General features: G+C 42.8%; 1 protein-coding gene across 2 annotated transcripts in view; it reads left to right on the plus strand.

The window, feature by feature from the left end:
• Positions 1-487: 487 nt before the first annotated feature.
• The window catches only part of LOC126256593 (SEC14-like protein 1), a 229,089-nt gene continuing 201,994 nt past the window's right edge, over positions 488-27,582 (plus strand). For both annotated transcript variants that reach the window (XM_049955494.1, XM_049955495.1), the window contains exon 1: positions 488-658. In XM_049955494.1, coding sequence (XP_049811451.1) covers positions 596-658 — 63 coding nt within the window. In that variant the 5' untranslated portion in view covers positions 488-595. The remainder of the gene's footprint in view (positions 659-27,582) is intronic.

Here is a 27,582-nt window from a genome sequence, read left to right on the forward strand (position 1 = left end):
CACGTATGAACGTCCTGGTCACAATAAACGTCTTGTAATTCCAAAATGACCCACCCTCCTTCAGACGCACATATCGTTTCCTCGAGTTTACACGTATTTCCCCTTTATGTAATCAATAACAAACGTTACTACTAGTCATTGTAACTGAGGTGGCTTAGAATAACATCGACTGTCGCTTTGAAAAAACTTGTGTATACTGAGATAGCGGGGCGTACAACTTAAAAGATATTATTACTAAATAATCAACTGTTTTCAAATTACAAAGCACGTATATTTGCGATAAACTGTTGTAGTGCTGTCTACTTTCGGTGTCCTGTTTAGTGTTTACTGTTTACCATGGCATTTAGCTTGTATCGATAAGGTTTTGTAAGTCGATGCAATGTGTAACACTGTCGACATTCGTAAAGATCGATCATTGAGTATCGATATGGGAGTTGCATACGGTAGCGTATTGAGTTATAATCTTTGACAGCTTTAGTTACGCAGACCTTCTCCTTGTAGTCTGCTACCAGTGGTTGAGGAGAGTGCGTTGTCTGATGCTATGTTGTATTTATTTATGATTCCTTGACGCAAGTTCACAGCAGTTGACTTCAAAATGGTTCAGAAGTACCAGTCACCCGTGCGCGTCTACAAATATCCGTTTGAACTTGTGATGGCGGTAAGCACTCTATGTGTCAAATTGTTTCTATTTGGCGTCCACTATTATGCTTGTAATCAAAAGTAAATGCTGTCTGGAAAACCATTGTTTTACCCGCAGTTTTCCTGCAGTCAGTAATTATGACTATATCTACAGTGTGTTCTTCATGGGAAGCTAGCATGTCAGGTACGATTGTCAACATCTCGCTAGGTGTGGATCTGAGAGTGACAGTTGTGGCTGTATTCGATGTTTGTGATAATCTTTATTTTGTGATAGCTGTGACCACATGTCTATGCATACAAAAACTATCTGCATCCACTGAAATGTTGATGTCAACACTAAAATCTGCTTTCTAGCGCAAACAGATGACACTTTCTACACTGTCGTCTGAAGATGTTTCTGAGAAATGAAGTTATCGTAGTATTATGCACTGAGGTAATTTAGATAGATTTAAGGCTCATGTTGTACAACTTAATTATTTGGTTTACTTGATGGAACCAAATTCGTCTAAGGTATGAATGTTCCAACTACGGTGTGTTTGTTGATAACAAAGGTGAAAATCAACAAATGTTGTAGTTTCACTGCGTGTACGTTTTATCCAGTAGCTCACAAATCTGTCATTACATATTCGGTTTGGAAGTGACTTGTGTTTACTGGAATTTATCAGATGAATATTTAAAGGATTGTCACAGCTGTTACAGCTTCCACACGTCGCTTTTGTTTACTTTACAATTTACTGTAGTTTATTTCTCGTTGATTTAGATCGCATTTGCCAGAAGTATTAGATCCTGTCAATTCCGTACTGTCTATACCATTAGTAACAGTTCTGCTATATTTTTCAGTGTAAAATTTCATTAATTCTGTATTGCAGTATTTAATATAATGTACATTTTCCTAGGTCTAGCTGCTGACTTCTGTCGGAGGAAACGTGCGACCATTGTCTCATCGGAACAATGATTTAAGTCGCTGTAGGGTTGCGAAAATATGGAACTCCCACGAATGCGGAAGAAAGAGTAGTCTGGAAGTCTGGGGATCTATCATTAGGTGTAAGATACAGCCCAATCCATTGCCAGCTATGTGAGCATCCTTTGAAATACGTAATTAACAGGTTTAAGTTTTCCCAACAGGAAATCTTAATTTAACCATTAATATTTCTTGTTTGTCGTCTATTTTTGGGCCCTTTATCCCACGTCCGCGACTACTCTCTAGACTGAGCCGAGAATATTATGATGTCAACAGTTTGATCATACTCAATGTAAGTTCTGGGGAACAACTCGACATACTGTTAGTCCCCTCCCCCTATTTCACTGTTTTCCTTCAATTGTAGGTGTCTCATGTTTTGTGGCAATTTTTTATGCGGTGAAAAACAATTGGTTCATTGTTTTAACGTTGTATACTACGTCTTTAAACATACAGTCCACACAAATGGTGGGAAACCAGATTTTTAAGCATTTAGCAAAGCTTTCTTTCGATTAGTGCATCATTTGCAATGTCTAATCATGACAGCGAGCACACTTTGCCGCCACAACTCTTGGTCACAGTAGGCATTTTTCAGTGTATGTGTGGTACAAGAAAAAAAATCTGTATTTTTGTTTTACTTTTTTAATGTGTAATTTCTATTTCAGCAATGATGCAGACTTTACGGCGTAGGCTTGTATTTAATTACAATAAGATTTATAGATATTCAGCTTTGTTCCACTTTGACATCGCGACATAACTTTTTTTTGTGCGATTCCAGTACGTTGTGTGGAAGATAGACTTAATCTGTAATAAACGTGCATAACGTAGCAAGAAGTGTACGTTTCAGTTGGCCAGTGAATTGCTGCCCAGTGAAGAATGCACGTAAACTGGTGGACCAGAAAATGACATGGTATTTGCCCGTGAGGTTCATCATTACTTTTGGAGGATGAACACACGTTAGTGACGATGTACCGTCTTATCATACATTTTATCACCTAATGAGAGAGATGACGCATACTCTTCCGTAATTGTATTATACCAAATAAATGAGACAATGGTAGTAAAAAAATTATTGTGAATTTGGTGTACTAGGCGCTACAGTCTGGAACCGAGCGGCCGCTACGGTCGCAGGTTCGAATCCTGCCTCGGGCATGGATGTGTGTGATGTCCTTAGGTTAGTTAGATTTAAGTAGTTTTAAGTTCTAGGCGACTGATGACCTCAGAAGTTAAGTCGCATAGTGCTTAGAGCCATTTGAACATTTGGTGTACTGTAAGCCGAATATGGGTTTTTCCTGTCATTGACTAAAATATCTAGTTTTAATTTACGAAAGCCTTTGCTACTTGCTAGTAGCTAAAACACATTCGCAGTTGACGTTAAATTGTGGCGAAGTAAGAAAAGTGGGGTAGAATAAAATTCACGAAGCGACTTGTTCTAGAGATATAATTATTCGGAATTTCAGGTGGTGGAAATCATTGACTCCACGAAGAGTAGTGTGTGGGTGAATGGGTTCATAATTCTGCAACGTTTTTCTTGTGTTATGTGATAAACCCGTAACATTACTTGATACATAATCTCACTGGCTCATCTGTTACTTTTAATTTGAAAACTTGCCCCATGGTCATCAAAAGTGGCGGTTTTGTGACCTTGTGCTAGAGTTGCGGCTTTGCTTAGAGTATCGCCATATCTGCAGCGTAAATGTTGGTTTGTCGGTAAAGTCAACAGTTGCCCGTATAGCGAAAGTGCGCGAAGTTAGGCAATCGCAAAGTAAAGGCCTTTCCCTGCGAGTGATGACATTAACATTAGGCTGCATCAACATTGGATCTGTAATCCTCCCATCCCGATTTCGGGGAACCGTCGAACAACGTGAGGGAAACATCACGATTGCAATGTAAGCGCCTACAAATGGAAGCGAAAGCCAGATCCAACAACCGATTACAGACCAACGAGTTAACGGACAAGACCGAACAGAATGTCGGCGAAAATTGACAGTTAATGAATGATCTTGTGAGGTAGGAGCTTCACTGTGGTACCAGCTGAATAAAGAATGCCATAATTGATACTGATATCTGGACTGTAGGAATCCATTGAGGAGCAACTATTAGTAAAATGTAAATATAATAATTTTGTCGCTAGATTTAAAATTACTTTAATTATCCTGCAAAATTTATCATCATTGAACTGATACACTCGTATCTTTTTTAAATCTCCTATTAATGGGTACGTTTTTCTCCAGAAAAATCGAACACAAAACGTCATTAATCACAATGTCAGTCGCACAACGCGGCTGCAATTACTGTCCGATCAAGCCGTTAATTGAGAACAATGTACACAAGCGGGTCGGCAGAAATACGCTGCTTCTTCAGCCGTGGCCGTACACTTCAAATAAACGCGGATCCTGCAGTTACCGCACACACGTCGTTAGCGATTGATAACGACGTGGTTAGGATGCAGCCACTTTCAGTAATGTGGAAATCGACTTTGCGGCGACGAAGTAAGTCGTGCCATATGAATATTTTTGAAAAGCACAAGTCTATAGAGACAATTTTCTCAAAGGCGTGGAATCAGGGCTATTTTCATTTAACGTGACACAAATGCCGAGGATTTTAATTAAAATTACAATAAAATATTGTTAATCGGCTATCTGTCTTTTTTGGGGGTGGGGAGGTGTGGGGGTTGTTACGTCGCTCCATCCAGCCCCCTCTGCCACTAGTTTTTCCTGCCTGTGTTTATTGGCTCTGTAAGTACTAGCAAACCTGATACAACGAAGCCTATAATTTCACGTAATTCAGAAAGAAATATCTGACCATTGGAAGAGTTCTGTTTTAAGACGATTGTTCGTATTATCACTAATGACTGCGCCATTCTGTCCACTTTTATTATCACAATTTTTCGTTTGGTACATGGTAACTCATTCAGTGCACTTACGCAAATAGGATTTAAATCTGCGTAAATGGGGATGCAATAGAATTGTTTGTCCTGCGTTTAATTAAAGTCTCTGGTACATTAAATACCGCAAGTATGAGTCACCTGACCGTCTGAACGTCGGTAAAAATATTCCTGGTGTATTCGTCTGGGATCTGTTCTCCCACTGATTCTACTGCAGGGAACTTCACTGCTCGTATCACAGTCTTCAATCTCCGTTTCGTCCCCTCGCCATTTACGACTGAGAACGCAGGGGTTGGCGCCGCGGGCGGTGGGGGACACCGTGGAGATGAGTCAGCCGGAGGGGAATATTTTCCCTTACTTTATGGAGCACTGCGCCGCCGATGACAAATTGAAATTCGTAGATCAAGCGTAGTTAGCTATGGAAAGCTTGAACGAAATTAAATGCGAATCTGCATCTCTCCAAGTAATCTGTTAGCTTATTCAGCTTCTATAGTTTTATGGTTGTCCAACAGAATTCCAGAGTGTTTTCGTCATCATGCGCCTTTTCTATCATAACGACAGGACCTCTTCAGGGCTAGCGTTGTGGCTCTTGAGAGTATTAAACAGGTAGCTAGCAACGCCTTGGGCTGCTCGTAGAGTTTTGTCATTGTTCCACAGTGGAAAAATGCTCCTGTCGGAGAACAAAAAAGGTGAATATGCTCCTGTTTGAAAGACTAAGACTGAAAAGGGTCCCAGATGTTTTGGCATGCGACGAACATATTCGCGATCTTTTTAACATGCAGCTCATTTCCAGTTGCACCCCTAACTGTAACTCGCTCACAAGCAATATAGGTGGAGGTTGGTGTTTAAAGTCCCGTCGACAACGAGGTCGAAGACAGAGCACAAACTCTTATTAGGAAAGGATGGTTAAAGTAACCATCCCGGCATTTGCCTGAAACGATTTAAGGAAATCACGGAAAACCTAAATAAGGATGGCCGGACGCGAATTTGAACTGTTGTCCTCTCGAATCCAAATCAGGTGCGCTAACCACTGCCGCCACTTCGCTAAGTCACATGCAGTAGTCTATCACGGTAAGTTTCTCATATCCATCCGCTAGCACTTTCGCTCTCTCTATAGGTGGGTTTGCATCTGTGCGTCTAATCGCCGTGCGACTGTTGGCCAACACACAAGTAGAGGCACTCTTCCTCAGCATTTGCTTTGCGAGTAATTCCATTCACACCTGTGTTCACAGTGGACACCGTTACTTCCGTGTGGGGTGTGAGCTGCAGCCAAACGGCGACTAGCCGCAAGGCGCACGGGTGTAAACGCGCCGTTACTTGTCACTGTCTCGTGTCTTGAAGCCACGGTTTCCTTCTTTCTGTCTTACTACTGCTGTCTCATATCACTGTCTTCATCTCGGTCCCCTTCTCGTTGTCATCGTCATAGACTCTGTGTCTCATTGTCACTGGCTCTCACCTACATCCACTATCTCCTTCTCATTATTCTTCTTCCAAATTTCTGCTCCGTCTCTTTCCCACTGCGATTGTCTCCTCGTGTCTCAGCATAAAAAGCGCGGATACGTTCGCATGCCAGAATTTTTAGGAAAGTTTTTAAAGGTGCTAAAGAAGTTGGAATGAGGCAGCTAACATCCCAATTTTCAGTCAGTCAGTCTTTTAAACAGGAGCATATTCACCCTTTTTTTGTGCTTCCATAGGAGCATTTTTCCTCTAGTTCCCTTCTTTTCCCTGCCACAACAGGGTACGTGACTCATGTGAAAAGAAATTTTGGGGCACCAAAATTTTGTTATGTGAAATTGAAATAACGCAAAACTAATTTTACACATCACACCGGATTTTATGCGCACAAAAATTTTGCATTTACTTCGGTACTACAACATGGGGTTCCGAGAACCCTTATGATGATGACGATGGGGAGACACTTTACTACATAACCTCCATGCTACCTCACTTCATAAACTGTTGCGCCTCATACTGGATTTTACGTGTACAGGTAAGGTAACTTTGAAAACCTATACCTAGAAAACAGATAATGATATCAAGGTTGTTCGAGATAGGGATCTTAGAAATATATCGTTTCGGTTTTTGGTACTAAAATGGTTAATCTCTTTTGGTTGTTAACTAAGGAACCGCCCATTAACTAATGGTGCTCCTTAAAGCCCACCATAGACCACATCAAAAGCAAAAAGAACCAACCGCCTCCTTGAAAAATTATTTCAGAATCCGTTTTTAGATCTGAATGGTGCTAATCTAGTTAGATGGTTCGGAATGATTTTGAATTTATATTATTAACTTCATATTCACGCGCTTACCAATTTAGTTATATTCTGACTTCGAGATTTGTCCGCGCCGTGACCCATGTGTTGGCTCTAACATTAATTTCTGAACGATTTATGCTGAAACAAGTTAGTGGCATGGTCAGTAAACAATTGAGTTCTTCAGTGCCGTTAGCCATTAGTAAAGTGAAGCCTAAAATTCTCCAGCAGTTAGGCATTCAACCATAGGTTTACAGTTCCTTATTTTTCCATTTCATATTTGTCTTTGCGTTTCTTGAACGGCTTAGTCGAGAGCTCTGTTGACGAACCGTTGGTTCGTTGCAGAAGGAGACAAGAACTGAAGACAGGATTTAAATGTGAGGTACTGTGATATAGGCTGCTCAGCTAAAGGCCTTCATGACATTTATTTAAACTGGTTTGGACGTAGTTTTAAACCATACGGAAGTGAATGACATTAGTCATTACGTGTAAACTTGAGCTGGTAAGATTCGGTAACCTTGGATGAAGGCAACGATCGAATTACTGGCGAGGAAATCTGAACCTGACTAGAAGCTGTTGTGACAGCATCTCACAGAAGCACGTTGTATAAAGCTTTGTTTTATATATAGTCGGACGCAAGTTTCAGTATTTTTCATAGATGATGGGTTTTGTAGTTAGGTTTTGGGCTAAATAAAAATGTTCTTAGCAGAGCTGAATCAGCAAAAATTGTTGACAAAGTGGGTGTACTGTGCAAGAAAAAGCAATTAACGCCACCAATGTTTTCTGTTTTCGTCTTACACGCAAGAAACACTATTTCAGAATGTGCAAGATTAATGCTGTTATTGAATTTCCGCAGTTATTTTAATACAGCTTCAGAGTCTAGGAAACAGATAACGTCTTGCGCACTTCGGGGTCGCTATGCCATACATTTAAGCGTTCAACTGCGCGTCAATAAGCACCTCGAAATGCTCTCTTTGTTTATGTTGAGAAACGATCTTTCGATTTCGCCAGTGGATGGTATTTTTGCTATAGGAGGTCCTGCTTCTCGACGCGAACACGTAATTAATTACGCCCAGCTGCGATCGATTGATAGCCCCTGAGTGCCTAGCTCTCTAGCCAGCGGGTAAATACGTTCCGCTGACACCGTGCAGTGAAACAGAAGTGGAAGTTCGTGTATATTTCCAGGCCTTGAATTCCCTGAAAGATCCAGCGCGAAGTCCATGCCGCTTTTTCGCGAGCTGAGTGGAAACTGAGTTCCTAACACACATAGCGCGACCTTATCAGCGCTTTGCGTTTCAATCAAATCTGTGCAGTTATAACCCGTCAGAAGTTTTTGGGCCCTGTTTTCTTAAGTAGAATATTTTGAAGCAAGTCTTGTGGGATTTGAAGTAAGCTTTTATCTTATGCTGATCAAAGTTAATTGCGTAGTCCAGAATAAAGCATTTAAGTAACGTACGAGACATTTCTCACGCACTGTGCAAATATAACAGGAAGCACACGATTGTGGATATTAAACTAAAAAATTTCAGCGCCAGCTTTCATACCCTCGTTACTGGCATCGATTTGTAGTTGGTTTTTGAAACGTACTCTATATTCCAACATTATGAAATATCTCGAGAAGGAAAAAAAATCTATATCGACAGATAACCGCGGATTCAGGAAATATCGTTCTTTTGAAACACAACTGCTCTTTATTCTCACGAAGTAGCGAGTGCAATCGATTGGGATCTCTGATTCCAGATTTATCGAAAGGTTTTCTCATCGTTCCTGGATGCCTTGGCAGACTATCCGCAAGGTGTCCCTGCCTAGTAAAATACACTGAGGTGACAAAAGTCATGGGATGTTTCCTTATATCGTGGCAGACCTTCTTGTCCCAATGCAATGCAGCAACACGACGTGACATGGACTCACCAAATCGTTGGAAGTCCCCGGCAGAAATATTAAGCCATGCTGTCTCTATAGCCATCTATAATTGCGAAAGTGTTGGTGGTGCAGGATTTTGTGCACGAACTGACCTCTCGATTATGTCCCATAAATTTACAAATGATAGCTCCGCCATTGCACTGCCCTGCTCTACCTTGTGTACACGATACTACCGACATCCGTGTATGTGCGTATCGCAATCTCATTACTTATCGTCGCATCAGTTTAGTGCACCGTTCCAGTATGCGTAAAAAATCACCTTGAGAAGACTACTGTTATTCTCATTACTACACATTCGTAGGCTTCGCCAACTCACAACCGAGCAGTCACGTTACAACCTAACGTCCGCAGCTCGTGGTCTCGCGGTCGCGTTCTCGCTTCCCGAGCACGGTGTCTCGGGTTCGATTCCCGGCGGGGTCAGGGATTTTCACCTGCCTCTAGATGACTGGGTGTTTGTGTTGTCCTTATCATTTCATCCTCATTCATGAAAGTGGCGAGATTGGGCTGAGTAAAGGTTGGGAATTTGTACGTGCGCCGATAACCGCGCAGTTGGGCGTCCCCCAAGCCAAACATCATTATTTACAACCTAACGCAGATTGCGAGCTACGCTATACATCAGTATACGATCGCAACTACCGCCCAAAACATGAAATAGAATCAGCTAATGAACGATTTTGTTTCATTGCACATAAATTGCCCGAAATTTGTGTGTATGTAAGACAAATGGACGAATCACGATTAATTATCAATGCCGTAAATGGGACCCGAAACATGAGAGGACGATGGCTTGCTGACACCCAGAAGGATTTAAAGGGAGCAGATGTTGACCCACTGGCACCGGATGAGACAGTTCGACCTTCATAAATTTGTGCTAAAACAACGGAAAGAACTCTGAAAAACAGTTCAGATACTTGGACGGGAGACCCGTAGTGACAGAACGAAGTTGCATCAGAAAGGGTCGAATAAAGCTGCTGCTGCTGCTGCTGCTGCTGCTACTACTACTACTACTATTACTACTACTACTACTACTACTAATAATAATAATAATAATAATAATAATAAACCCCGTGGAGGCCCGGGAAAAGAATAGGCCTCCGGTATTGTTCTGCCAGTCGTAAAAGGTGACGAAAAGAACAAACCACTAATAGGGGTAACCCCCCTTTTAGTGTGATTAGTTGGTTCAGGACAGAACTAAAGAAGCCTCGGACAAGCGCCGTCATGGTCGGGGACGACGCTTGAACCCTATGCCCGCCCACAATGGTAAATCCAAATAGAGGTGTTTTGCAGGATATGCTTCCTGCAACCACCCTAGAAGGAAAACAGACAGAGGATGAGATGGTCAGATGAAGTTAATCGACACCTCATGTTCTGTTATTACCAAGCAACAAACCTAGGAACCAACACAACTGGATACAGATCAAAAGTATACACAACATTTATTACCAGATACCCAGAATTAAACTTTTTAACAGAGCAACGACTAGCTGATCAGATCCGTGTAATAATAAAAAATAACAGGATACCCCAGTCAGAATTAGAAAACATCAAACAACAAGTACAACAAATACTGGAACAAAATAATGTGCAATCAGAAGAAGAAGAAAATACAGTAATGGACTCAAACATTCCAGAGCAAACAAATAAAGAACAACACGCATCAATTAAACAATCAGAGGAAAACGAAATCTTAAGACAGCCACCAGAACAAGCACAAATAGAACACGAAGCGACACACATGTTAGATATAGAAGAAAAATTTCAGCTGACATATATAGAATACAAAGACACAAATACAGACATTAGACCATTCTTGCATAGACCGCCAAATAACCCACAAGTCGAAACAACAATAAAAACTGTCAACACAATCATACACAACAAAATAAATGAAAACACAACAATGGAAGATTTACAACTACTGGTTTATATAGGAGCACTCACTACACTAAATATACACACTATGCAGAGATCAGAACCAACCAACACACAGAAGAAACCCACAAAACCAGCATGGCAACACAGGCTACAGATCAGAATAGAAAAACTGAGAAAAGACATCGGACAGCTAACAAAATTTATAAGAAATGAAATGTCAGAAAAAAACGAAAAAGGTTAGGTAAAATCTCACAACAAGAAGCGATAGAGCAATTAGATGAAAAGAAGCAGAAATTACAAGCATTGGACAAACGACTTAGAAGATACAAAAAAAGTGAAAATAGAAGGAAAGAAAACCAAACATTCAACACAAACCAAAAGAAATTTTACACACAATAGATAACACACGCATTAAAATAGACAATCCACCAAACATAACTGAAATGGAACACTTCTGGAGCAACATACGGTCAAACCCGCCGCAACATAACAGGCATGCACGGTGGATACAAGCAGAAACAGGCACATACAAGTTGATACCACAAATGCCTGAAGTAAAAATTTTGCAACATGAAGTCACCCAAGCAATTAATTCTACTCGCAATTGGAAAGCCCCTGGAAAAGATAAAATAGCAAATTTCTGGCTAAAGAAGTTCACCTCAACACATTCACATCTAACTAAATTATTTAACAGTTACATTGCAGACCCATACACATTCCCTGATTCACTTACACATGGAATAACTTATCTGAAACCTAAAGATCAAGCAGACACAGCAAACCCAGCTAAATATCGCCCCATAACATGCCTACCAACAATATACAAAATAATAACTTCAGTCATTACACAGAAATTATTGACACATACAACACAGAACAAAATTATAAATGAAGAACAAAACGGCTGTTGCAAAGGAGCACGAGGATGTAAAGAGCAACTGATAATAGATGCAGAGGTGACATATCAAGCTAAAACTAAACAAAGGTCGCTACACTACGCATACATTGATTACCAAAAAGCTTTAATAGTGTACCCCACTCATGGTTACTACAAATACTGGAAATATACAAAGTAGATCCTAAATTGATACAGTTCCTTAACATAGTAATGAAAAATTGGAAAACCACACTTAATATCCAAATAAATTCAAATAGCATCACATCACAGCCAATACAGATTAAGCGTGGAGTATACCAAGGAGACTCTTTAAGTCCTTTCTGGTTCTGCCATGCTCTGAACCCACTATCCAACATGCTAAATAATACAAATTATGGATACAATATTACTGGAACATACCCACACAAAATCACACATTTGCTATACATGGATGATCTAAAACTACTGGCATAAACAAATCAAACAACTCAACCAATTACTGAAGACATCAGAAGTATTCAGCAATGATATAAATATGGCTTTTGGAACAGACAAATGTAAGAAAAATAGCATAGTCAAGGGAAAACACACTAAACAAGAAGATTACATATTGGATAACCACAGCGAATGCATAGAAGCGATGGAAAAAACAGATGCCTATAAATATCTAGGATACAGGCAAAAAATAGGAATAGATAATACAAATATTAAAGAAGAACTAAAAGAAAAATATAGACAAAGACTAACAAAAATACTGAAAACAGAATTGACAGCAAGAAACAAGACAAAAGCTATAAATACTTACGCTATACCAATACTGACCCACTCATTTGGAGTAGTGAAATGGAGTAACACAGACCTAGAAGCACTCAATACACTTACACGATCACAATGCCACAAATATAGAATACATCACATACATTCAGCAACTGAAAGATTCACATTAAGCAGAAAGGGAGGAGGAAGGGGATTTATCGACATAAAAAACCTACATTATGGACAGGTAGACAATTTAAGAAAATTCTTTCTAGAACGAGCAGAAACTAGAAAAATACACAAAGCAATCAGTCATATAAATACATCGGCTACACCACTGCAATTTCATAACCACTTCTACAACCCTTTAGATCATATAACATCAACAGATATGAAGAAAGTAAATTGGGAAAAGAAAACACTACATGGCAAACACCTGTATCATCTAACACAGCCACACATCGATCAAGACGCATCCAACACATGGCTAAGAAAAGGCAATATATACAGTGAGACGGAAGGATTCATGATTGCAATACAGGATCAAACAATAAACACCAGATATTACAGTAAGCATATTATTAAAGATCCCAATACCACAACAGATAAATGCAGACTTTGCAAACAACAAATAGAAACAGTAGATCACATCACAAGCGGGTGTACAATACTAGCAAATACAGAATACCCCAGAAGACATGACAATGTAGCAAAAATAATACATAAACAGCTTGCCTTACAACATAAACTTATAAAACACGTTCCCATATACAAGTATGGACCACAAAATGTACTGGAGAATGATGAATACAAATTATACTGTAACAGAACCATTATAACAGATAAAACAACACCACATAACAAACCTGACATCATACTCACCAATAAAAAGAAGAAATTAACACAACTAATCGAAATATCCATACCCAATACAACAAATATACAAAAGAAAACAGGAGAAAAAATTGAAAAATACATCCAACTGGCTGAGGAAGTCAAGGACATGTGGCATCAGGATAAAATTGACATTATACCAATTATACTATCAACTACAGGAGTCATACCACACAATATCCACCAGTACATCAATGCAATACAGCTACATCCAAACTTATATATACAACTACAGAAATCCGTAATTATTGATACATGTTCAATTACCCGAAAGTTCCTAAATGCAATATAACATATACCGTACAGTTAAAAGGAAGTCACGCTTGATCAAGGCCCTTGTCACTTTCCATTTTTGACCAGACATAACGTCTGAGTAAAGAAAGAATAATAATAATCCAAAGTAAATGTTGTTAGTGTTCTGTTATCTTCATACACATACATATCACGCAAACCAACATATGGTACATTGCGGAGGATACTTTGTTGCATTAGTCTCATTGTTTCCTGTTCCAACGCAAATACAGCGAGAGGAAAAAAGACTTTCTGTATGTCTACGTACGAGTGCTAATTTTTCGTATCTTCGTGGTACATACGCGAAATGTAAGTCGGCAGCAGTAGAATTTTTCTGCAGTCAGCTTCAAATTCGGGGTCCCAAAATTTGCTCAGTAGTGCTTCGCGAAAAGAAAGTCGTCTTCCCTCCAGGGTTGAGCTCACAGAGCAGCTCCGTAATATTCGCGTGTTGATCCAACATATCTGTAACAAATCTGGCGGCTTGCCAGTGAATTGTTTAGATATCTTACTTTAGTCCAGCGTTGTGGGGAACCCCAACACTCTAGCAGAACTCAAGAAAGGGTCGCTTTAGCGTTCTATATGCGGTCACCTTTATTGATGAGTTACACTTGCCTATAATTCTCCCAGTAAAGCGGAGTCCGACCATTCACTTTCCTTACTATCGCCCTTACATGCCCTTTTTATTCCGTGTTGCTTTGCAACCTTACGTCTAGATATGTAATCGACGCGATTGTGTCAAGCAGGACACCGCTAAAGCTGTAGTCGAATATTACGGTATTGTTTCTCCTACTCGCCTGCATTAACTTACTCAACTCTGTGTTTAAAGCAATCTGCCATTCATCACACCTGGAGAAACCCTGTAATCCTGTATCCTCCTCCAGTCACTCAACGGCGATATTTTCCTGAACGCTATAGCGTCATCGGAAAACAGTCGCAGACTGCTGCTGATCGTGTCCTTCAGACCGACAGTTTGGCCCAGGAGGAAAGGTAAGTGTGTTGAGAGGTTATAGTATTGGTGATTCTTCACGGAAACCTTTAATGAACAAATGCCCAGACATACAGCTGTTTGAAAATCACGGGAATCAGAGGCATGACCTTGTTCACCAGCACTCACATACGAACATAACGAAAGCGACATCAGGCTACATAGTGTTGTCTTTACTGAACGTTTCAATGAGTTCTTCACTTGCGCGTGGTGGGGGACGAGTACTGCAAGTGTACACGTTGTTTACCTCACGTCACAGTACTAAAGTGCTAACACTAGTGTACTACAGAGTTGTTGTGTGTACAATTAAAACACTACGGGTCAATGTACTGAACATGCAACAGCTCTTCACATATACACTCCGTACGGCCGTTGACACAGTACCACAGTGAAACATTAAAAAAAATCAAATGGCTCTGAGCACTACGGAACTTAACTTCTGAGGTCATCGGTCCCCTAGAACTTAGAACTACTTAAACCTAACTAACCTAAGGACATCACACACATCCATGCCCGAGACAACATTCGAACCTGCGACCGTAGCGGTGGCGCGGTCCCAGACTGTAGCGCCTAGAACCGCTCGGCCACCCCGCCCGGCTCAGTGAAACGGATCCTGGGCGTTAGATAGATCGCCGTGGAGTCATTGTTTGGCTAATGAGGTCCCCCGATCTTGCTCCACTGGATTACTGTTTGTGGAGTTGGCTTAAGAGCGACGTTACAAGCGTAGAGTGGACACAAATTAGGAACGTTTCGGACATATCTTACATGCGTGTGCTCTGGTAGCGGACCGTACGGATGAACTCAGATCAGTAACACAGCAACTGTGTAAAAGAACTGCAAAATGCATTGTAGCAGGCGGTGGACTTTTTGAACAATTCTGCGACTTGTTGAACAATTTTGTGAGGAAATGTACACAATTAAACAAAATATTAAATCAGTGTTTCATTTACTAGCGCCTGCATTATCCAGTTTCCCATCGTTCTCATTAGTTTCCTCGGAAACTGTTAAGAACAGGACGAATGTTCATATGACGTTTTTTGTTTGAAATCATTATCGCCCCTCAAAGCCTGTACCTTTCCTCCTGACTCGCCCCGTATAGAGAAGAAGAGCGCCCCTATCATACTTCCCTGGGACACTCCTGACGATAAACATGTCTCTCAATACTCTTCGCCGAGGACAACTGAAGAAGCCTTCGAGCCACTCGTATATCTGGGAATCTAATCCGTATGCTGGGAGATTCGTTAAGTCTGCTGTGGACCACCGCGTGGGCACTGTGTCGAACGTTTTCCGAAAATCGAGGACTATAACTCTGTTGGGGCACGTATTACGTCACAGACGCCGGCCGGTGTGGCCGTGCGGTTCTAGGCGCTTCAGTCGGGAACCACGTGACCGCTACGGTCGCAGGTTCGAATCCTGCCTCGGGCATGGATGTGTGTATGTCCTTAGGTTAGTTAGATTTAAGTAGTTCTAAGTTGTAGGGGACTGATGACCACAGATGTTATGTCCCATAGTGCTCAGAGCCATTTGAACGTCACAGACCGGACCATTACATCAGAGTACCAAGCCGACGTCCGGTATCGGTACGAACGCAGCGAGAACACAGTTCCGCTGATATCAGTGCCTCGTATGCCAGGCAGAGTAGAGTGATTGTCTCCCAATGTGCTGGCCTTGTGTTCGAGGCGAGTGTGGCTATGGAGGCGTTATAGTCAGTGGCGAGGTGCCGGCCGTGCAGTGGGCAGTGCCGTTGCCCTTCCCCTTCGCTGGTGACTCAGGCTGTGAGCAGGATGTGAGAGCGGGTGTGGGGGACAGCGCCGCAGACGCCGGTCCGTGGCCTGCAGTCTGTGGGTCTGCTCTTCTGGCGGTCACGTGCAGCCGAGGAAGAGCCAGCCAAGGCCGGAACGGAAGCAAGCGCTTTCGCAGTCACTCGCTGACAGGCTTCACAAGGTCTTCGAAGCGGAACCTGTTGTCTTCCTCAACCGACGGCTCACACCTCCCTCCAACACCTCAGAAAGCCAGCTCTGGCAAACTGTCGCAGTTCTTGTCTACGTAGTTGGTGTCACGGCTGTACTAGTTTTATTAAAACGTGAAGAAATATGCGTGTAGGCAAGCACTTGCCGTAGCAGGCTTTTGTTCTACATTTTGACGTATCGATAAACAGTGTTGCGTACTGGCTTTTGTCTGACAAGGGAACCTCCCCATCGCACCCCCCTCAGATTTAGTTATAAGTTGGCACAGTAGATAGGCCTTGAAAAACTGAACACAGATCAATCGAGAAAACAAGAAGTTGTGTGGAACTATGAAAAAAATAAGCAAAGTATGCAAACTGAGTAGTCCATGCGGAACATAGCCAACATCAAGGAGAGTGTGAGCTCAGGAGCGTCGTGGTCCCGTGGTTAGCGTGAGCAGCTGAGGACCGAGAGGTCCTTGGTTCATGTCTTCCCTCGAGTGAAAGGTTTAATTTTTTATTTTCGCAAAGTTATGATCTGTCCGTTCGTTCATTGACGTCTCTGTTCACTGTAATAAGTTTAGTGTCTGTGTTTTGCGACCGAAAACATTTGATCGCAAGGTCATAGGTCAACCGATTCCTCCACAGGAAAACACGTCTGATATATTCTATACGACACTGGTGACGGTATGTGCGTCACATGGCAGGAATAAGTTGTCGACCCACCTAACTTGTACACTTGGCGAATGGGTAAAAAGATTCTTCTACCTTCCCCAATTTGGGTTGTCTTGTGGATGTGATAATCACTCCCAAGTAAGTGATGAAAATATAAGTGTTTGCCACACTGCAACAAATGACTGCAACAGTTGCGCAGTTTTCCCTGTGCTCTGTCAAAACATATGTTTTTAACGTTTTCACAATTTTCCGTGTGTAGACCGTTAAATCCTGCATATGTCCAAGCAAATTTGAACATGTCCTGGAATTTTGGAGAGCGAATTTGATTGTCAGTGCCTGAACTTTGGTAAATGACACACGATCACATGCCGTCACCAGTGTCGTATAGAATATATCAGACGTGTTTTCCTGTGGAGGAATCGGTTGACCTATGACCTTGCGATCAAATGTTTTCGGTTCCCATTGGAGAGGCGCGTCCTTTCGTCTACCAATCGCACGGTTTTGCTCTGCGGTCGCAAAACACAGACACTAAACTTACTACAGTGAACAGAGACGTCAATGAATGAACGAACGGACAAATCATAACTTTGGGAAAATAAAAAATTAAACTTTTCACTTGAGGGAAGACTTGAACCAAGGACCTCTCGTTCCGCAGCTGCTCATGCTAACCACGGGACCACGACGCTTCTGAGCTCACATTATCCTTGATGTTGCCTATCTTCCGCATGGACTACTCAGTTTGTATACTTTGCTTTTTTTTTTTCATAGTTCCACACAACTTCTTCCTGTTTTCTCGATCGATCTGTGTTCAGTTTTTCAAGACCTATCCACTGTGCCAACTTGTAACTAAATCTTAGGGGGGGTGCGATGGGGAGGTTCCCTTGTGAGGATCTTCGGCCGACATTTCACAATTTTTCTGACGTTTCGCCAGTACGAGTAGCAGGTTTTGTCAGAGTGTCACCCTCCACTGCTGATGGCGGTATGGAGTAAAGTCCGTGGCCGAGTATTATATTATGCATCTATAGCACCAACAAGCAAGGGAATTCAGGATTTGTTTAGCTTGGGGCTTTCTTCTTTCTTGTTAAAACTGTTGTCATGTTTGTGAATTTGTATGACTTCCCTGAAGAAACGGGCGTGGTAGTTAACCACAGCGACAACCAGCGTGTCAGCGAACCGTGACCGGTCTCACACAGCGCATCCGCCGCCACGCCCGATTTCTCCACCTGCCCCAAACTGCAATACCGTATGTGTTCGGTGATCCTGGTACCGATGTATCATCCTCCAAACATTCCATTATATTTCCAATAATTTCTTTTGTCCTTGGCCAATCTGAGATACTGTTTGACCTTCTTGCTATGTAGTAAGTATCCGTGTTAGCGCAAAGTACGGAGGATTTTGTATTCACCATCCGGATATGTGGCAGAAAGGACGTGCCCGACATTTCTTCTTCCGAAGTGTCACTTTGCCGGTTTTTTTTTTTTTTTTTTTTTTTTTGTGGCAATTCTTACCCAACTGGTGGAGTACTCATTGCTCCTTGAAGGACCCAGGTTCTCACCATTTCTCGTAACCAAAAAATCTAGAAAGGATAACTGTTCAACCTTTTTTATTCCCAGAGTAAATTTAATAATGGCTCGAAGACTGTTCACGTGTCTTAGAAAATCATAGAGCTGTTCTTCTCCATGGCTTCACACGAGGAAGGCGTCGTAGACGTAACAGTACCATATCGTAAGTTTTCAAGGTCCTAAGACCAGCGCCTGTCTTTCAAAGTGCCCCGTAAAATAATTAGTAACCATGCACTAACCATGACGAAGCCTTAAAGTTGTTCGTAGAAATCGTACTTTCTCATAACGTTGCTCTTGTTAAGGCTTGCACAAAACGGCGTTGTTATCCTGCGTAAAAATGGAATCGGATGGCACTTTGGTAACTATAGAATCACCATCAAAGTTGACCAGGATTCCGTTTGGTTCAGGTTTTAGTTTCTTCAACGTCTCAGCACACTGGACTCACATTCGGGAGGAAGACGGTTCAATCCCGCGTCCGGACATCCTGATTTAGGTTTTCCGTGATTTCTCTAAATCGCTCCAGGAAAATGCCTGGATGGTTCCTTTGAAAGGGCACGGCCGACTTCCTTCCCTAATCCTATGAGACAGATGACCACGCTGTCTGGTCTCCTCCCCCAAACCAAACCAAACCTTCAACTTCTCAGTTGAATGTCCCGAGTCACTTATGAGTGTATCGGTCTTTCCCATATATTGCTGAAGTAGTAAAGTAAAACATCTTCAATTCGAAGTTTTTGAACAGTGCTTTACTAGGTACGGTTCTGTTGGAGCCGTTGCCTTTCTTCGGCCTTACACCCTGCCAGCCATAGGGATCTTACAGAACCACGCTGCAACTCGCCATTTTTCGTATCAGCAAGCGTCACTAGAGGCGAAAGGTGATAAGTGCAGGTAAAAAAATCCCAGAATTGTGCGGGGACCGAACCTGAGACCCTTTGATTTGTAGCCCGGCACTTCATCGCTGAGCCACCGGAGAAGCAAAATGTTGAGCCAGGAGCCCTTACGATCGACTGGAGAAACGCTAGAGAAATCGTGAAATAAACTTCGGCCGAATATCCCGAGACAAAAGCCAGTAGGCAGTACATCAACAAGTGGCATGACATCAATTATTTTGAATTGTAGACTTGTTTCAGACTCACCTTAAAATAATATTCTTCTTTCTAGTAACTTACCAACAGCAACAACAGCAGCAGCGAGAGACAGCCAACGAGCGAATTTTGATAAATAAGGCTAATAGATTGTTCCATACAGCTTGGATATAATTTCGTTCGAACTTTAAAAATGTGGTAATTTTGACATCTTCACAGTGTGCCTGGCTAGTCTGATTTTGCTAGCAGCTAATTTTAGCACTTCAGCAGTAGTCTTGTAAAGGATTAATACTGAGAACGTATTCATTCGTACCTGCCAAACACAGTTTGCTTCTGTTATTTGTTCTCGGTGTAATTGTATTAATTAACGCGATTAGTGCACAGAGAACATTTAATGTTCCATATTTTGTTTAAAATTTTGATAATCGTTCATAACATCAAGCTCCCTTAAAAGTTAGCTTACAAAGGATGAAACAGAACACACCACGGAAAAATCCCAATTCATAGACGCAATATGATGCAGCTACTGCGTGGAAAAAGCTGGCGGCGGGGGTCCTTCGCCACGGGTGTAGCCTCGAGGGGCGGTCTTTCTCACTTCCATAGACGTTCTTAATTCAGTGTTGAGTGGTGAAAACTGTTTCACAGTGCAGTTTAGACGCAACTGCATCAAATTCTGGAGTATTGTTCCGTTTGTTAAGTCATTACTAAGTAGGCGTGACAAGAGACAGTAATTCAGAGTCTCACTGCCAGGGTTGTTAACTGTTCGGTATGGTCCATACGAAGTGTAACAGAAAGGCTTGAATTTCAATGGGAATCCTAAGAAGAAAGATGACGTATGTGCTACGAAAGCCTGTTGCGTAGTTTTAGAATACCACCATGGGAGGAAGACTGTGCGACCGCAATTGTGTATGTCGCGTCGGGATTATAAAAATAAGATAACAGAGATTAGGGCGCGTACAGACGCATACATAGTCATCATCTCTCGCAGGATACGCAAATGAAAGAGGACAGAAATTCGATAATATTTGTACATTGTACCCTCCTTCATTCACTCTACGACAGCTTGCGGAGTATAACTGTAGATGTGTATCTGACTTTTGGTTCGTCATTAATGCAGTTCGTCCCGTGCCTGCTACGTGCCTGGTGGAAAGAGAAAATGAGACACGTGGCAGTTTTGGCGTTGGCGTGGGTTGGAACGGGTCAGCTCTTTCCAGGTCCCGTCCGTGGGGAGCGGCCATCCACCTTACATTCCCATTGCCAGACATTGCTTAAAAAAGTGGTGTCTACGGACCATCGTCTCAAAGAGATTGCTAACTAGTAATGACTGTTTATCTCACTAGATGCGCACACTCTTATTCGACGAAGGCACTGATAACCATTCTGTTGAGTGCCATAAAATTGATCAGCTTGGTCGCACGATCAGCTTGGCCAATAACAGTAACGCCAGAGTCAAAGAGTATTTACAATTTCTTTTGAATTTTATGTAGATAATTACCCTAAAGGACAATGACTATGAATAAATGATTGTGGTATTAATCAATTATTTATTTTGTACTGGATCAAGTATAACATACTAATATGCGTGATCTTAACATCATTTGATATTCTGAACTCTGGCTTAAGCTTCCATATAAACAAATGATCGTTTGTAAACAATAAAACATACGTGGTAAGTCAGATTATAACTGACGCATCACAAGTTAATGACAATGGTTACATTTAGACGAGACGTACATAACCACACATTAAACTGAGAGTTAATGCCAGCAAAGCAACTGTGAGCGGGAATTACTGTTGTCTCGGTCAAAGTTCGTATTTCGCTTGACTTTGAACGCATGACAATGCTCCACTAGTTTTGTGTGTGTGTGTGTGTGTGGGGGGGGGGGGGGGGTGGTATTCACCGAGCCTCTAACAGGCAGAGATAATTTTAGATTAGATAGTGCAGATATTGTCGTGGGTCAATCAGGATAGTGAAAACGCTAGAGTAGGTTGAGAAAAAAGTGAAAAATGAATAAATTAGGTAAACAGGAGGGCAGAAAAAATTTAGTTGCTCCTGCCGTAGTATGTGTATTACTTGGTGGACCAGTGCTGTTAGCACACCGGTAATGACGTTCTTCTGGTTCTTCCTTTCTCTTGTTATTGTGCTGTACGCCTCCTTTCTTTTCTTCTTTCGGTTGTGTAATAATTTTACTGGGAACAAGGGACCGATGACCTCGCAGTTTGGTCCCCCCCCCCCTCTCCCCCCTCTTTTAAACCAAAGAGAGAGAGAGAGAGAGAGAGAGAGAGAGAGAGAGAGAGAGAGAATGAAGCCAGCTTGACAAGTGCATGTGTTTCAGTGGCTGAAGGCGATACAGGTCGTCACGACAGAAAGACTGGCAGCCTTTTTTTGCGCGATACATGACGCACTAGGTTTTTAAATGGCGCCCGACTCGATTCGCGAAATCAGTTTTGTGCTGACAGAAATTGACAACTTGGGCTACGCCGCTGTTTAAAAGCATTTCTGCCCACGCAGAAGCTGTTTAAGAAGTAGATAGCGTCATGTCTGTCTCCTGCTGGTGTCAGCTGTTGAAATGTGTGTGACGGGCCTTTTCATTGGAGCTGTGTGAAACGTCACATCTCGTATCAGCGACTCGAAACGCGCAGACCTGTCGATAAGCTCCGTGGCCTGTCACAAACAGAATGGCTACCAGCGCGGTCGTTGTAGCCATGTAAACAACTGATAGCAGCCTGTTGGCAGCAACGAGTACACACGCGTCCATGGTCAACGTTGTTGCGCAACGTATCAGAGACCGGATGTTGATTTTTTCCCCTGTAAAGACCAGATGATGGAATGTTTTGATAAGGCACTTGTCAACAGACGTGCTAGCTTGTGTTAACTTAAGACTTGATGGATTACTAGACACAGCTACACATTTCTTTGCCACCGTGGGCCATCAAATGCCTTGGCGTATCGGAAATGACGTTTGCAGCGTGCAAATGGGTGCGATCTTACAGCTTTCCTGGCGTGATAAGCTTTCACTTCATCCGGCCAGTCGGGTTATGATTATTTTACGCAATGCTGATAGTCATTGCTGGGTGGATGCCGAAAAGTGTTAAGGAAACAGTTATTAGCTTGAGTTATAATCATTTAAACATCTACATGCGACAAACGGCATACTGTGATTGGCGAAAACTAAGCACAGGATGATGTATTTTCCTAGGGCTCGTTTGGTTTGGAAATATGGTTTTACCCACCATTAGCCAGAAATGTTCATACGGCTTCTCCATCAACGCCTCGTAAGCCGTTACTTTCCTGGGTTCGTGTGTGCCGTTCACAGCTCTCAATAGTCTTAAAGTACCGATGCTTCAGTCCTGTAAACTTCCCATTGTAAGTAGTAGACCGTTGGCTTTTTCATGTAAAAATTTGAAGCATATCACATGAACGTTGGGAATCAAAAAATTAACGTTGTAGACAGATCCTTCTATTTAAGGAGCTTTTTAATGATGTCATAAGTCAATGTTTACTGTTAGAAAATACTTTCCCGCTTCCTTCAAACACCAACACATACACATTTAGCTTTTCGCGGTCGTTGTAGGTTCTTCACAGCTGCCACGGGTCACACAGTTCCTACGACTTAACATGCATTTGCAGATATCTTATACAATAGTTTTTGTGACATTGAAAAGTGTCTGTTCATTAGTTGTCGGCGTAACTAACCAATTACCCCAAAAGTTATCGCAGACTACACGTGAAACACACAATTGGCTTAACAAAACAAAACTCGTGTAACAGTTGAAATCAGTTTTTTCACTGTGTTAATTAGTTATTTGCGTGTTCTGTGGTCTCGGAATGGCATAATTGTTTCGTAAAGCAGGTGTCATGGAGATCCCCTTGTGTGTGTATGGGCGTCAATACGCCATTGCTGTGTGCCTATCAGCGCTATTTACTGAAACAATTGCGGTTTACGCGCCATCGTTATCCTTTTATGATACGGTGCAGTTATTGTCTGAAGGAATGGAAGAGTTAACAACTCAGGGAAAAGTCAGTGTATAGGGAGAGAGAGGGGGGGGGGGAAGGAGAGAGAGAGAGAGAGAGAGAGAGAGAGAGAGAGAGAGAGAGAGAGAGAGAGAGAGATCGCCTTATGAAGTAAGTGATCTGTGATAAGGAAAGGGGGTAAAACAGTTCTGTTTAGGTAGCTCAGCGGGTATGAGACTACGTAGGCAAAAGTCGGTCGTTCAATCTTCGGTCGCTGCTTGAAATTCTTTTGTCACTTATCCCATTCTTTCGCCACTGGCAATGATTTCTTAATTGAAAAATGCCAAGTTCGACCATGTCCCGTTATAGATGGATAGGCAAGTCAGTTAAAAGGTCTAATGAAGGCGATGGCTTGCCACCTTCAACAAGCAGATGCCCAGTAAAGCAGTGTTCAAGCCAAACTTCGGGTTGAGGGCAGCTTGTTTCCCTAACACTTGTAAGGCTTGCCCCCCTGTAGAGATGGAGTCTACTTAGGAAGTCATGAGCAGTGTACTGCCTGTTCTTTGGGGTGTTAACACTTGTATTGCTATCGTAAACCTGTGGCTGCCAGCTCAAGTGGCATTTCATTTCGCTACAGCGGTGAAAGGTTGTCACGCGAAAATGTCGTTCGGCTGCCGCACGCCTTCTCGGTTGCGCGAAGAGAACCGAACCTTGTTCTATGGTCGCCCCGTCTCTTAAAGCAGTGACGCAACAGGATGAAGTCACTTACGCACGACGCGACCATTTAGTGTATTCTGAGACCTGCTGCTAACTATCGCTGAGAGAGAGAGAGAGAGAGAGAGAGAGAGAGAGAGAGAGAATTTCAGTATGTCGCACTAGCACCTACGATTTTGGGCAAGTGATCGGGTTAGAACGAAAGATTACACTCCTGTTTTCAACAACCTGATTATTGAAAGTTTCCTCCTCCTAAAGCGGATCTGCGTTCAAAACACTATTTGGATCGCGGCTTTTTATAACACATCAGCTGTAAATAACGCGTCTCGGAGGACTGCGTATATAAGAATGATGAAATATCCCTTATAGAATATATCAGTTTCTGTACTGAATCGTACAATGTACATGTCTGATTAAACACGAAATTCATAAATTATGTGGATAAATGAAGTGCAATCTAGACCTTGCTTCGTGTAGGTGCATCACAACCGTTTACCTCTTTTATGATTTTCTTTTCTGTAATCAGTATTCGAACATACTTTATACATGAAGTTAGTTTCGTACCGCAGAACAGAAAGTTGCTAATCTTTGTAACGAGTCTTCGTGACATCTGTACTTCCAATATACGACCTACATGCAAGCTACTGCCACCACGCTTTGTAATTTACGCTTAAGAAATGGTTGAAATGGCTCTGAGCACTATGGGACTTAACATCTGAGGTCATCAGTGGTGGTGGTGGTGGTTAGTGTTTAACGTCCCGTCGACAACGAGGTCATTAGAGACGGAGTGCTAGCTCGGGTTAGGGAAGGATTGGGAAGGAAATCGGCCGTGCCCTTTCAAAGGAACCATCCCGGCATTTGCCTGAAACGATTTAGGGAAATCACGGAAAACCTAAATCAGTATGGCCGGAGACGGGATTGAACCGTCGTCCTCCCGAATGCGAGTCCAGTGTGCTAACCACTGCGCCACCTCGCTCGGTGGGTCATCAGTCCCCTAGAACTTAGAACTACTTAAATCTAACTAACCTAAGGACATTACAAACACATCCATGCCCGAGGCAGGATTCGAACCTGCGACCGTAGCGGTTGCGCGGTTCCAGACTGAAGCGCCTAGAACCGCTCGGTCACACGCGGCCGGCTCAATTTACGCTTAAGCTTGTTGATGTGAGTACTGCAATGTTGTTGACTTTTTAGCATTTTACCGAACGATTTTGGATACGTGCTGAACTATTTAGAGTTGATAGGAACGTAAGTACAAATGCCAAGAACACCAGTTAGTTTTGCAAGCTTCCAGCAAAAAGAAATAGAGCGCAGCGCAAAGTTCAGAGAAATCTCCGAATCTGCACTCCTCGTGCGAGACAGCAGTGACGTAGCTCAGACACTCGCTCAGTCAAGACGGCATATGAAGACGAGTCGGACGTGGACAGTATGTGTAGGAAGTGCACCAACCGGACTAAATGCGGCTGTGTTGGAGCATCTGGTGACCTGGACGACCGGACGCGGCTGCTTGCCGGCTGAATTTGCCCCTCAGCCCATGCGTTTCCGGTGACGGCGGTGTAAAAAAAACCCAAGCTGATTATGGAAGGAGAATAGTCTGAAAATACAGTATGTGTTAGATATAGCAGTGTGACTGACTGATCTTGAAGTCAGCGGGTTAGTGCAACTTCGTGGTCTGCGGGGAAAGCGTGACATGATGGCCCTTAAGCAACGTCGAAGGCCGATCTCCAGCTGTCTGAACGCTTTCAGTTTACGTCCTAACATCTGTCTTGCATATCGACAGCGTGTTTTCTGTAAAATTTTTCCCTTTATTTAGTTCGTCTCTATTGCGTGTCGAAGAGTGAAACGAAATGTTAGACCCTTACTACAGTATCCAAAAAAAAAAAAAAAAAAAAAGCAACAGCCTCAGGGACAAGTGAGGTGACCGGCTATTCAGCGATGTAGCAGTGTGTAATGATAAATTCAGACCAAATGAGAGACACTTCACAGTAAAGGGTGCCCAAATAGTCGCATCAGTACACATTGTATCCCCATCTGGCGGCAACGCAGGCGTGTCCCCTCGCATGCAGAGGATCATGAAGTGCCGAATGGCATCCTGCGATAATTGCCCCGAGCGTCTTGCGCGCTAGGTTGCAGTTCGCAAATGATTGTTGCAGGCCCTGAAGATGGAGTGAGTTCCCGTTTCATAATGTCGGACGCAAGATGGAGTGAGTTCCCGTTTCATAATGTCGGACGCGTGTTCAATGGGCGACAGGTCTGTGATTTTGCTGGCCGTGGCAGTTACTGTACACCACAAAGAGCATGGTGCTTCATGGCAGACGTACGTGAACGTTCATTGTCCTGCTGCGAAAGGAGATGATCTTCAAATCGAAGAAATTCCTGTAGCAAGGGCAGCCTTTCCAATGTATGGGGAACTGGTTACTTTGCCTGCGGAAACACGAAGTCTGAGTTGTAATTAATTGGCCTCCACACCATGAAGCCTAGGATGTGAGCCAAGTGTTGTGGGTGCATGCACTCTAGAACAGGCATCTCACCAGGTCTACGCCATACACGTGTACGTTTATCACTCGCATAGACGCATAACCTGCTGTCATCACTGAAGGCAACCGAGCGCCATTCCACTCTCCAGTCAGCTTTTTTCCAGATACCGGAGTAGCCTTGATTGTCGGTGTCGTGGTGCGAGTGGTAGCCTGGCGAGATCCACGCGTGTTCTTACTCCTACTGGGAACCTACTTCCCAACACAACAGGCACAACATGTGCCCGGATTACGTCGCTGGGTGACGTTCGGTCAGTCACCACTGCTCGCAAACTGCGTCGATCTTGGCGTGTGTCTGCACTACACGGACGTCCAGAATGTGGTCTACACCTGTTCCACAGACTACTGTTGAAAGTAGTGATACACCACCGACATATTTTGCCCAACATGTGCAGCAATCTGTTGATATGTCCATCCAGCTTCCAGCAGGCCCACAATGACCCCGTACAGATGGGTGAAACTGTTTAACAGGAGCACGTACTCGTTGGTGGGGCTTGAGTGTACCCTAGAATGAATGTTGCAAACACTGTTCACTTCTAAACACAGCACTGTTCCTCCGAGAGTCAGCCGGCCGAAGTGGCCGTGCGGTTAAAGGCGCTGCAGTCTGGAACCGCAGGACCGCTACGGTCGCAGGTTCGAATCCTGCCTCGGGCATGGATGTTTGTGATGTCCTTAGGTTAGTTAGGTTTAACTAGTTCTAAGTTCTAGGGGACTAATGACCTCAGCAGTTGAGTCCCATAGTGCTCAGAGCCATTTGAACCAACCTCCGAGAGTCAAA

The sequence above is a fragment of the Schistocerca nitens genome, chromosome 1 (assembly GCF_023898315.1).
Source record: "Schistocerca nitens isolate TAMUIC-IGC-003100 chromosome 1, iqSchNite1.1, whole genome shotgun sequence".
Classification (NCBI taxonomy): Eukaryota; Metazoa; Arthropoda; class Insecta; order Orthoptera; family Acrididae; genus Schistocerca; species Schistocerca nitens.